Source organism: Montipora capricornis, chromosome 12 (assembly GCF_036669925.1).
Source record: "Montipora capricornis isolate CH-2021 chromosome 12, ASM3666992v2, whole genome shotgun sequence".
Classification (NCBI taxonomy): domain Eukaryota; kingdom Metazoa; phylum Cnidaria; class Anthozoa; order Scleractinia; family Acroporidae; genus Montipora; species Montipora capricornis.
Window position 1 is genome coordinate 9728928 of NC_090894.1, and position 13227 is coordinate 9742154.

The 13227-nt window shown below is 38.1% G+C and overlaps 1 protein-coding gene across 1 annotated transcript in view; it reads left to right on the forward strand.

The window, feature by feature from the left end:
• Positions 1-13227, forward strand: part of LOC138026489 (WD repeat-containing protein 26-like) — a 24433-nt gene continuing 11206 nt past the window's right edge. The window contains exons 1-10 of the mRNA XM_068873867.1: positions 1-390; positions 515-614; positions 744-800; positions 1081-1217; positions 6484-6581; positions 7787-7943; positions 9875-9926; positions 11213-11296; positions 12558-12695; positions 13151-13227. The exon at positions 13151-13227 is cut by the window's right edge and continues 43 nt beyond it. Of these exons, the coding sequence (XP_068729968.1) occupies positions 218-390; positions 515-614; positions 744-800; positions 1081-1217; positions 6484-6581; positions 7787-7943; positions 9875-9926; positions 11213-11296; positions 12558-12695; positions 13151-13227 (1073 nt within the window). The 5' untranslated portion in view covers positions 1-217. The remainder of the gene's footprint in view (positions 391-514; positions 615-743; positions 801-1080; positions 1218-6483; positions 6582-7786; positions 7944-9874; positions 9927-11212; positions 11297-12557; positions 12696-13150) is intronic.

Sequence of the window (13227 nt, forward strand, 5' to 3'; positions counted from 1 at the left end):
GACTTCGATGACGTCAGTTCACAATATGTAGGTATAGAGAGCTGTGGTTGTCTTTGTCTTACCGTCGTTGGTTCTCTTCTTCTACTGAGAATTATATCAAAACTGGCTATCTTCGTGGTCTTCAGCTACCCTGGCCTCGTCTGACGACGAACAGAAAGGTGGACTGTCTCCACCACCGCAAAAAAGGGCGCGCCTTTCCTTGGGCCTTGAGTCCGATATGCACAAATCGAAACGGACTGCTAGTGGAAGTGATGGCGAAACTAGTACTTCTAATGGCGAATGCATAGCCAATGGAGATAGCAAGAGCCATCTTAAAAGAAAGATTGTTCACAGAAACGACGAAGATATCGTGCGATTAATTGTACAGCATTTGCAAGGCTTAGGCTTGAAGTGAGTGTCGTGGAAAATAATGAGGTTTTCAGTCAAAGGACAACGAGTTTCATTGGCATCTCCTGTTGTTGGTTCCCCGATGCGGGGCTTGTTCTATTGATGTTTATTTTATTCTATCCCTTAGAAAATCAGTCGATGTCCTCATACAGGAATCAGGTTGTAGACTCGAACATCCATCCGCTGCAAAGTTTCGAGAAAGCGTGATGGCCGGCGACTGGGAAAGGGTTTGTTGCTTGGCATTCAATATGTGAATTTTTTTTTTAGCTGTGGGGTGTCTCTCGCAGATAATGCCTCTTTCAATTGTCGTGTCGGGCTGTACACTCCATCTGACTGGATTTCTCTCTTTTTATAAGGCGGACGCGATCCTCAAAGAGCTCAGACCTTTGGTAGAGAACAAAGATGATATATCGGTTGGTATAATGAAGACTTTCTTTACTTGTGGGAGGAAAGCAAGTTGATATTGTCATGTTTTGTGGCACCATTCAATTTCGCGATGTTGTTGTAACTCGGGCAATGACTTGTTAAAAGTGAATTTGCATTCATAAATCAATCGCTCTTCGTCAAATTCCCTTTATATTATCGTGTGAGCGTTCAGAGTTAGGATTTGAAAGTTAATTTTTGTATTGCTGTGGCTACTTATTTTTTGTTGTTGTTGTTTTTGTTAATCCTAAACCCATGTACTCTTCAAAGAAAATGAAGTTTTGCCTTATGGAACAGAAGTTCTTAGAATTCCTGGAGGAGGATAAACCTATAGAAGCCCTTCATTGTTTGCGAACAGAATTAACTCCTTTGAAGTGCAACAAGGAGAGGGTGCATCAGCTGAGTGGGTAAGAGAATTAAGGAACAAATTTACATATTTGGTCTCTCTTTGGCTTTTGTTGTGGGTAGGCCATAATACTCTTACCTTCAAGCAGGGAATCCCTTTCTAAAGATAATGAATGGAAATTTTGTTCCATGATCCACTGTAGAGAATTTAGACCGCAGGAGATTGAAGATAAGTGGGAACTAGTTATCTTGCATGATTCTTTTTTCATTAGTTGGCTCTCTTGGTAAATTTCCACCATTAATTTAAATATTTAATTTTGTATTCACTGGGCTCCTGGAAATTGACCTGCAACTGCAGGCTGCCTCGTATCTCAAGTTTTATTAATAAAAATAATTATTATACTATTCACACAGAAGACTTTGAAGTGTACTCCATCCATCAGTGCTCCATTATGAAATTAATATTAATCCCAATTCTCTTGCACTAAGGATCCCAAAAGAGTGTCACAAACCAATGAAAAGTAATTCACATTCTGTCATGCATAAAAAGTATCTTATCAGAAGCTGAATATTCCTCTTGTTGCCATCAAGTTATTGAATATAGTGAGTGTAGTCATAAGAATGATTGTGTTAAACTTTTGGGGTCCTTGTTCAAATCCAGTCCAATCTACAATAATAACGAAAGGACTTTATGCTTGTCTTATTATGGGAGAAAAAGGTAAAATTCAAGCTCTGTTATGTTTTTGAACTTGGTCAGAGTAGGTCACTGTAAAATCACAGAGGCCAGCAGTGGTACAAAATTTTGAAAACTAAGAACTGAGTGGATTTTTTCTTCCTGGTATTTACTCCTCTGCACGTACACTTTGCACTGTAAGCAATCAAGCAAAAACCCTTTGATTTGTCATCCTGGGACAATTTATCATTCTGCCTGCAACTTTGAGAATCTAATTTTTGCTTGGTTCTAAAGCGATTGGGGCAGAGCCATTCTTATGAATAATCAGAACAATGTTATTCCTCTTGTAACAAAAGCTTGTGAATAAACTCAACAGTTTTCCTATGGAGTGCATTGTTCTTTTCAATGTCAATTTCATGCTAGCTTGCCACTCTCAAAGATGCTCAATAATTTGATTGGAGAGGATCCATGCTTCGTTAGGCAATCGGCAAGCTGTTCACTAGCCTCAACCCATTTCACATCAGTGACATCTTCTTTGCTCAAATTTTCCTTGATGGCTGACAGCTCCAAATGTAACCTTCTCTCACTGACCAATTTGTTGGATTTTATGGCATCCAAAAAAGACTTGCAATGTGTTATACACTTTATAGGCAACAACTGGGGGTCTGCCACACCATAAGCCAACTCACAGAACAAGGTTACCAAGAATTCTCCAAGGTCAATCCCATCAGCCATTGCCAAGATCTCAGCTGCCAGAGTACTTCACACAACTTTCCTCATTCTTTTGGATTTCCAACAGATGAGGATGCACTTCTCATCTTCTCCTTCCAGGAACACAATCTGTCCTCCTTGGGACCCATTATCTGCTGTAGTTTTAAGGGATGCATCACTGTATATTAATAGGTGTAAGTCGCTTTCCCCTAAATTCTGGAATTTCAGTTTGACTCTGATTTCACCCTTCTTATCACCTTGTTAGCATCCAACAGGTCTTTCACATCAGCTGACTTTACCTTTGAAACCAGAATGGTTGTATCATACATGTAAATAATGTCCGGTCTGGTTTGTCTTGCAATCCATAGAAGCTGTCCGACTTTAGAGCGCAGTTCTTGCCTCTCTTCATTAGTGGCTGCAGAATGCTTTTCGAGAGACCTTGGCTTACTCAGTTTGATTGGGTTCAGACTTGAAGCAAAACTTTGCGGGTGGACAAGAATTTCTTCATCCGTATGACACAGTTCCAGGCTCAAATATTTGAAGTGGTTTTGGCTATCTCTTCCCACATTCAAGCATTGCCTTACATGCTCGATCACAGTCTGTCTGAAATTTTCCGCCCCCCCCCCCCCCCCCCCAGATAAAATCATCAAAATGAGCAGCAAGCACTCCAATCAGCTCTCCATTGTTATCATACCATGAAAATACTGTTAGGTCAACTCTTGACAATCTTCCTCCAGCTTCAGTCATGACTTCTCTGACTTTCTTATACCAGTGCAGAGATGCATCATTTATCCCATAGACACATTTCTCAAGGTGCCAAATTTTACTTTGGGCATTTGCTGCTTTTGGTGACCGTATCATTATATCTCTTTTCACATAATTTCCTTGAAGAAAGGCTGTTTTAATATCCATTGAGTTGGTTAACCACCCTTTCTGTGCTATAATAGCCATGACTATTCTTAGCCACTCGTTTCCACAAGTAGGTGAATCACTTTGGAACAGAATTTCTTCTTCAAACCCTCGAGCTACAAGCCTAGCTTTTGGGATAATACCAGAGTCATCTTATTTCAAATATCTAGAAAGGACCCATGTGGTAGATATGCATTTCTTTTCTTTGGTCTAATATTTCTCCATAGACATCATGGTTTCTCCAGCTAGCAAGTTCAGCATCTTTAGCATCACTAAAGGCCACATTACCGCAAATCATCACTTCACCAGGCAGCTCCTCATTACGGGTGGGTGTCTCTTGGATTTACAACTTATGAACTTTACTCAAATCTACAGATCCTGGTTCCGTTCACCATTTAGATATTCTAGATTATACCAATGTTTGTATTTCCCAGTACATGTACTTTGCTTTCCCAGCACGGCTAATTACTCTGGCAGTTACTTCATCTGACTGATTTTCCTTTTGAAAGGTAACACACTGCCCAGGTCTGATCTTATTCGAGTCAACTGGATTTGACTCTTGGTCCTGCACTTCTATGTTGGTGTGGATTGTGGATGAAGCTTTGCTCCACATCTTGAGTTTTTGAAACATGGTTTGCCTGAAGATGTTTGAAACAGTTGCACTGGCTGACCAAACATTTTTGTAGTGTCACTGTTCATATCTAACACAGTTTGAGCCTTCGAACAAGAAGTGATTTCGAAAAACATTTGACTATAAAAAATTGTGATAAAACATTTCTTAAAATCATTTTAAGATTAAAAATTACTGCTAAAAGATTTGCTAAAAAGCGACGACTTTTCGACGTTAGCTAAACGTCATTATCAAGTCAAAATATTTGAGTGAATTTAGGTCTATAAATACTAAAAAAAACAATAGCTGATTAAAAGCTGTAACATGTACGTGCAAAACTTTTTGTTTAATATTTTCTTTAATTTTTATTATTTACTCATGTTACAGCTTTTAATCAGCTATTGTTTTTTTTAGTATTTATAGACCTAAACTCACTCAAATATTTTGACTTGATAATGACGTTTAGCTAACGTCGAAACGTCGTCGCTTTTTAGCAAATCTTTTAGCAATAATTTTTAATCTTAAAATGATTTTAAGAAATGTTTTATCGCAATTTTTTATAGTCAAAAGTTTGAGTCTTCTTTAAGGAATTCTTGCTCAGCAAAAGAGGCAGCTTACTTTCCACGACATCAGTTTCAATGGTGCACTTTGTACCATCAATCGTAGCTGGGATGGTAACTTGTTGTTCAAAATGGACTTGCTGACCATCTCAAAATCTGAAGATGCGATCACTGGGTTTTCTTTTGACTTGCAATTTCTGATCATCATCTAGAAGGTCAATGTAGTTATTCAACCATTGTTGGCCACAGACTGTTTTAGTACAAGCAGTGTCAACAGCTGCGGTAGAAAAGGCTTCACACATGAGTACTTCACTGGGATCCACATATCTTACAAGCAAAGTTATATTACAATCCCTTGTTTCTTCTTGGTTTTCACAAACAGCCTTGTGAACATCAGATTCTTCCTGTCATGGGCAGTCCTTTACCCAGTGAAAAACAGATCCACATATGGCACATTTTGTGCGATTCCCATATCAGTCAAATGGATTCATCCCCTTTTGTGTATTCTTCACTTTCTGTCCTTTTTCACCGCTAGAGCAGTGGTTGGAAACAGATCTCCTAGTGGACCTATGATGTGCACTACCAGACTTTGTAGAGCACACACTTTCCTGCTTAACTGTGATACCACCGCCACTCACAAGACTGTCTGATTGTGATGAACCTCCAAAGATTTGCTTGAGTGCAGATTTCATTGAGAGAAACTTTAAATCGTTAGCTGCAGTTAAAGCCGTTGGTCCGTTTCTGATAGAACAGCACAGTCAAGGATTTGAAACTTAACAACAACATCGCGCAATGACTTATCTGACTTTTTGCCAAGATCATACCTCCTTTCAAACTTGATGATAAAGCTGGACATGTCTTGTCCTTCTTCTCTGTGATATTTGTGTGATAATTATTTCTGTGATAATTATTTGGTGTGGTTTTCACATGTTCCATCGACAGAATCCCGAATAGGAGTTTGCAATCCATTTTTGTCGCTCAACTTTTCCACATCAATTTCGACTGCAAGTGCCTGTTCCTTCTTGTCCGCAACTGTCATTCAGCGCCAAATTTCAAACTCATTTTTCCAAGGCTCATGTGAAACTTCCGGTCCAAATATCAGCGGATTCTTAAAAGTGGGAGCAGCCATCTTGTCGTAGTAATCAAATCCTCAGTTACCACGTATTCGAAAGAGCTAAAAGTCAAATTGCTCGCTCGGCTACCATGAAAAAAATTCAACTTTATTCTACTTTCTCACTCCAACACACCGTCAAAAACTATGAGCCCCGGACAGAAAATCCCTCGATACCCTGCAATTCTCTCAGGGAACGCAATCACGTTGCAGTCAACAGAAATAGTGCTTTAATAAAATGTTTTTTATATCTGTAAAAAAAGTTCTTCAAGTTGGAAGAAGATTCTCCTGTAACTTCGCTTGCTCTGGACAAGCAACTGTTAACCAATCCCGATCAAGTAATCATGCCCTCGTGATTAAGGAAAAATACCCTCCATCTCAGCCAATCAGCATTCAGTAATTTTTCCCTGTATGTGATAAAAGCAATAATAATGTTATTGTTTCTTATAGACAGCTGAAAAATTCAGGGGGCTTCAACAAAGTTCTTAAATTCCTTTTATGTTTCACTTTGTTCTTTCATTCCTTTGATGTCAGTCAAACAGTATGCTTTTGAGCCAATATTATTTTCCCACACGATCAATGAAGAAAAATGGCAAACCCAAACCTCTTTCAGCTATTTCTCTTGATTCCATGACAAAAACACGGTTTTCTTAAAGTATGGCTTAACACAGAAGGGACTGCTAGCAGCCTGTCACAAACTCTGTAACTAAACACTGTTCCTAGCCATAAATGTGCTTGATTGTCTCCCAAACAGGTTAATTATGTGCACAAATGAAGAGGACCTTTACAGGAGAGCTGAATGGAATGGCAAAGGATTACTTTCGAGACAAAAACTAATGGATAGACTACAATGTAAGGTGGCAACATGGTGTGTGTGTACTATGGGTGTTAAAAATGCATGTAAATTTGCACAGGACATAACATTTATTTTTTCCAAAATTACTACTACACCCTAAAAACTGTATAAGTTTAATACAACCTGTACATCAGCTACATGTATGCAAAAAATGAGGTACGTGTAGATTTGTTTAATGTGCAAGGAATGGGTAACTATAGGGCTGCAAAGGATTGTCATACTGAATTGAAGCCCCCAAGCTCTCTTCAATGGGTACAGGATGGTTAATAAATTATTATAATTATATGTTTGTGAGCTTTTTAAAAATAATTCCTGTCATTAACAGTCATCAATATCATTTGTATGGCCAACCTGCTAGATGATTATTGACTATACAAGTAGGTCAGCTGCACCACAGATGGGTTAGCATAGGGGAGTTATTGTGGAAGTCCTTGATGCACGAAAGTGTCAAGAACAACCTGTGATGAACTATAATGGAGTCACACAGGTGGTCAAGTGGAGGAAGCTATCGTCTACTATTGTGAGAACATGATCAAAGTCAATGAAATGATTGACCATCATAACACTGTTAATGGTCAAAAGACCTGTATTGAGAGTTTCAACCATCATCAGCTTTCATTCACTGTTTTACCAGGGTTTTAAGACACTATTTTGTGGCATGACAGAACTACTGTAAGATCTGCAGTACTCTGCCCTGGATATATATACATGTAATGCTTCACAGTCCATTGCAAGGTTGCTAGTTTAGGCATTTAGTTGACGATTTCCATTGAGAGCGTCATAATTATGAAGGCTGGTACTGTGCCCTAAGAAGTACTGTAAAAGGTTTAGAGTGCTACATGTACTTTAAAGCTACAGTATAAGTTACGAATTACGGATCCTTTTCTACTTAAAGTATTACAGTGATTTATGGCTGGAGTCTATTGGTAGGCTTCTGAAGTCCTTGTTCTATTCAAAATACCATGAAGCTCTCCCAAATGTAATTTCTGCCATTTCTTGCCAGTTGGGGAGGTTAAAATTTAAAACAGGATGTTAATCTTGAGTTTTGATACAGGAAATAACAATTTGGAAAATTGTAGTGTACAGTATGAGTTCATGTTGAATTTAATTTTCCAGCCAACAGAGGTGATAAAGCCTCTGTTGGCTGTTGAAATTATGCAGAATGAATGTGAAAAAAATTGTTTTTTTTTTTTTGTTTCAGCTTTCTTACCTGCATCTGTGATGCTACCCCCTCATCGCCTTAGAACATTACTTAATCAAGCAATTGAGTTGCAAAAAGAAAAATGTCCATATCATAACACTAAACTTGAACTTGGGATGCACTCCCTTTCCTTACTCAGTGATCACTGTTGTTCAAGGTATGAATAGATAATTCTACAAGCAAGAAGCCTAACTTCTGAGTACACACGTTAACTAAGTTTGATACACATTTTTTTTTCAAGTACGCATCCTCAGAATGGAAGACTCATTCTCATTGCCTCACTCTTACTCCAATCTAATGATTGCTAATATCCTAAGCAATAATTTTGGTACTCTTTTCCTTGCACTCTCTTTACTCGGAATATATTCCAAGTTTTAATCTGGGCAGAATTTAGTTTTCTGCACAACAAAATGCACAATAGATTTAAGGCAGCGGGGATTTCATTGGTTAAAAGCGAAGTTGTAATTGAAACTCTAAACATCTTCCAGATGCAAAACAAACTTGTGATTACACAAACCTAAAACTGCGGAAAGGGTAAACTGCAACATGACAAACACAAAAGCGAATGAAAGGATCCTAAATGATAAGTTTTTACACCTCAGTGATATTGGGATAAACTGACTGAAATGTTGAATTGTTGCAAAATCCACGTCATCTCTACCTTTGTTAATTGGTATTGAAGCCAATTACGTGTCAAAGTAAATTGATTTATTGGGTAATTCAATAAAACCAAGATGCTACATGTAGTAATTAAATCGGAAACAGGTAACACAAAAAAGCGGATTTTAAACTGACTTGCATAAGTTTTTTTATCTTAAAAAAGTTGGAACCTTAGAAGCATTAATTCTGACTAACGGCCAATGATGGACATCAGACAGTCAGAGGGACTAAATTGGCCAATCAGGATATTTCATAGAAGAATTCTCTCTCCCGTTTCCCACGTCAAGGTCGTTGCTACACTCCCCACAAGAATGCAACCTTTGCATGTTTTCATTATTGGCCTCATTCACAAACTCCTTATCAAAACTAAACTTTTGGAAGGTAAACAGCCATTTGCCAAACTCATTGTTTCAACCGCTCTTCATTAAATCTTTTGAATGCAACTATATATAACAAACAACATTCCCCTGAGTAGAAACGGTGACCCTGGGAGTATTCATACCCATTTAAAACCTGTTACACAGGCATAAAAACAAGATAATAATGGCTGTTTATCCGTAGCAAAGCATTAATATTAGTCTTGGATTATTGAACTGTGTGCGCTTGATGATCGAGTAGGACACTCCACACAAAACCCATGCAAGCATCCGTGCAAACAACAATGCTTTCGGAAAATTTCCCAAATCGTTTTGAAAGGGACATTTAAACCTGAACAAACTTACACTGTAAGAAGCATTCTCCTCTGTGAAATGTATTAACAAAATCGGCTATTCAGTCCTGTGGAGCAGAAGTTGTAGTCACTGTGGTACATATGGTATATATGCCTTTCATGTACATGTATAATATCAATGTTCACTTCCTCCGGGGCTTAATTATTACAAACTCACAAAATGACCAGCTCCCAGGTGTCTTATGATATCTCAACTGGTAGAATACTGTTAGTTTACTTGACATGTGCAAATTAAAGACTTACATCAAATTGCCAGTCATGTCAGAAAAACAACACTCAGTTTACCTAATGTTTAAAGCAGTTACTGATATGCTTAGAAGCGCACTTTAGATCCCGATTCTGAAAGAACCCCCCCCCCTCCCCCCCCCCCCCTTCCTCCTACATTGTAGATCCACCCCTGGTACTTGTCAATAGGGCACACTATAGTGAATGAAAGGTTCAGCTTTTTAAACAACTTACAATCCCCTCATTCAATGTTGACTTCATTGGGGGATCCACATTTGTAGGGAGAAACATTGGAAAAGGACTTCACAAATTGGAAGGGCTATGACCGATGAATGTAAAAAAAAGTTTGTGTCACCCAAAACGTTTGACAAAGGTTTTATGTCCCCATTAAATGTTACCAAACAAGGGTGTGGTCATGAACTATCCTTATTTTAAAAAAAGTAATGGTACATCTTTCTCTTTCGATTATGCAGGGATGACTTACCATGTGAAACAAAATATACACTAACAGAACACTGTGATGAGGTACTGTAAAAGTAACATAATTTATCAAACGTATACATAATTATACATGTATGTAGACAACTTTTTTTTGCCTTGGAAGGATTCAAAAGATTTTTGATAGTACAGCTAGGAGTTACATTTCCTGTAAAGTTTATTGGTATAGAAGTTTGAAATTGGTATGCACACCAGGAATAGCCTTTTTGGCTGTGCAACATAAGGAACATACATGTAGGACATTAGGATTTAAGAAATGTTTCCATAATTTCGGCCATTTTGCAAATAGCAAACTAAAAGAAAATAACAATCCTTGAAAATACAGACACAAGAACTGAAACGAGACAACAAACAATGCGCTGTAAATGGGTACAGGTAATCAATTGGAAAACTTGTTATGACAATTTCTCACCAATTACAAAGATGCAAAACGTTATTGCACACCATTGGTGTGGCTTATTAAGGATTTTGAGGTAATTTGGGAGAAAAAAAGTTGATTAGAATTACACGTACAGTGCAGCTCAAGAATAAGTAACCTACACATACGAGTACCGTAAAATAATTATAATACATGTATGATGCATAATTATCCATACACATGTATATGCACTTTACAGTGCATTTCACAAAACTTTGGACAGGCAGTTAGCAAAGCAAAGTTTGGGAATTTAAAATGAACTTTGCAAATCGCCAGTCCTTATTGTTTTGAGATGCACTGTAACAGTATCATAATATGCATATCAAGATGAGTATGCCCCTTGTGTATGTGCCTGTGGTATTCATTACCGTACCTCTACTTTATGTGGCATTGGAAAAGTCTGCTACGAGCCTAGTGGCCCATCAGGCCACTGGTTCCTGTAGCATGAAGCGACTAGGAGTATTTCTACTCCCCCCTGTATGGGATGCTAGTCGATCACAGGGTTACATGTACCCCCAGCATTAAATTCGCCGGTACCCATTTATACACCTGGGTGGAGATACGCACCGTGAGAGTGAAGTTTCTTGCCCAAGAACACAACACAACGTCTCCCGGCCCGGACCCGAACCCAGACCACTTGATCCGGAGTTGAGTGCACTAACCCTAACGCCACCACGCTAGTTGCACAACAAAAGAAATGATAGTGTAAAAGCGGTAGCCTGCAAGCAGGAAATTCACATGTGAAAATTTGTGATGTGCAAATTGCAGACTGCTATTTAAAAATTTCTGCGGGTGTTATGGTAAGCTCTGAAAGAATGATATTTTCGATCTGCTACGCGCAATTTACTGATTCAAACAGTAATATGTTGTCTCTTTATTCTTTATGCTGTTGTAGGTCTGGTTTCTACGATTTTCTCACAATGGCTTAAGACTTGCTACTGGGTCTAGAGACGGCACAGTTAGTATCTGGGATGTTTCGGTAAGCAACTCCTGCACTTGCTATTACAGTAGCTCTTAGTATTAGTGCAGAAGCTCATTCGTGACCTTGAAGCGTTTAACTATGTTTCAGAGCTGGGGTTTTTCAAGTTTAAAAATTCCCCTATATGGATGTAATGTGGCTCGTGCATTTTCCATCGCATGCAGCCTCAATCTTATTTTTGCCGATATATGGGCATAAAATTGGTGTCTTAAAATCCCCAGCTTTATTCCAAGAAAATGAGTTGAAAGTTACACGTATCAAGGTCCTGTGCTTCTGCTCAATGTTGTTACATCTCAAGTGATATGCACTATAGTAATGCATCCAAAATGGATGAGTATCAATATATTTTATTTTAGGTTGTTGAGTCATGTGAGCCATTGTAAATCACACTGACACACACGCAAAGTTTATAATAATTGTATAAATGATTCATGAAGTTTAGTAGTTATTTGATGTGGCTGGTAAATATAATTTTATAAGTGTAGGTGTATTCTGTATTTAAGAGTGGCTTCTCAGTTTATTGGGGTATAAAATACTGTAAAAACTTGCGTATAAGCCGCACTCGTAGATAAGCCGCACTCCCAAATTTCAAGCATGATTTTGAGAAAAAAGTAAGAACTTGAAAAAAGCACTCTGGTAAAAAAGTTGTTTGATTGTTCGTGATAAAAACTTGCCGAAAGCTAACGCTGTGTACGTATTTGCAGTGAGCTTAGGAAGTTAATCAACTCTAAAAATACCTTTGAAAGCCTATCTTTAATTGATTTTTTTTTTAATCTTGGGACTGACAACAATTGTCTTTGTTGTTAAAGCCCAAAGTTGAATTAAAAACAATGGAATTTGAGCAGGTTACAATACAAAACGTTTGCTTAGTAACCACACAGTCATTTACAGAAGGAAGTCCGGACCATGTCACTTTGTTCATCGCGATCAGAAAAACATGCTCCAAAGACCAGATAACTTTATCCTAGGAATGGATGAGTCAGACTATCCACAGTATAAAATATACTCCATGTTAATGTTCAACAAGCTTTATTTAATGCATTTAGTTAGAGTGTGCATATTTTTTGATACACTGTATGTGAAAATACGGCAATATTTGCGCAGGTTAAAACTGTTGGTTGTTGGTTAACGCTCACAGCACTCTGCCAGTTGTCAGGCCTTTAAACAACTGGAGTTATCATTCCTACAATTTTAACTGATGTATGAATGTACAGTTATGTAATTCTCCTTTTTTTCCTTGGCCTATAAAATGGTTGCACAGGATGGAGAACCGAAACACTTTAAAACAATAGAGGGTCATTCATATGGAGTGGGATACCTAGCATGGAGCCCAGATGACTTGTATCTCATAGCTTGTGGTCCTGAGGATTGTGCAGAATTGTGGATTTGGAACACAGAGGTTTGAAACATCTATGATACAGCTACCGGTAATGCCACATGTGTTCATCCATTGTTGGTTCATTTATATATGCCTCTGTTTATCTGTCCATTCGTTCATAACATGATATGATGCATAAAACTATCGAAAACTGCATCTTGAAAAGGAGAAACAGTAGTTAACCCTGTGAAGTAAGAGTATTCTCTGGGACTAGGGAGATTAATAAGCTTTGGTACCTATGGTAAAATCTCGAAATATTCACCAACATAACCAAATACAATTCCATCGTGCTTTATACATAAAAGCTTCAAGCTCCCAATACTGTAGTAAATAACTACATGTTTAATTTTTTTTTTTGCCTGCTGTGCTCGGCTAACAAGTCATCCCACGTATATTGCATGTCGCAACGTCGTGATTTTGAAGCTTTCTTAACAAAGAAAATTGCCTTTAATTTTTTTTTTGTTTTTGATTCACAGACAGGAGAGTTGAAATGCCGAATGAATCAAGCTGCAGATGACAGCCTAACGTGCTGTGCTTGGACTCCCGATAGCAG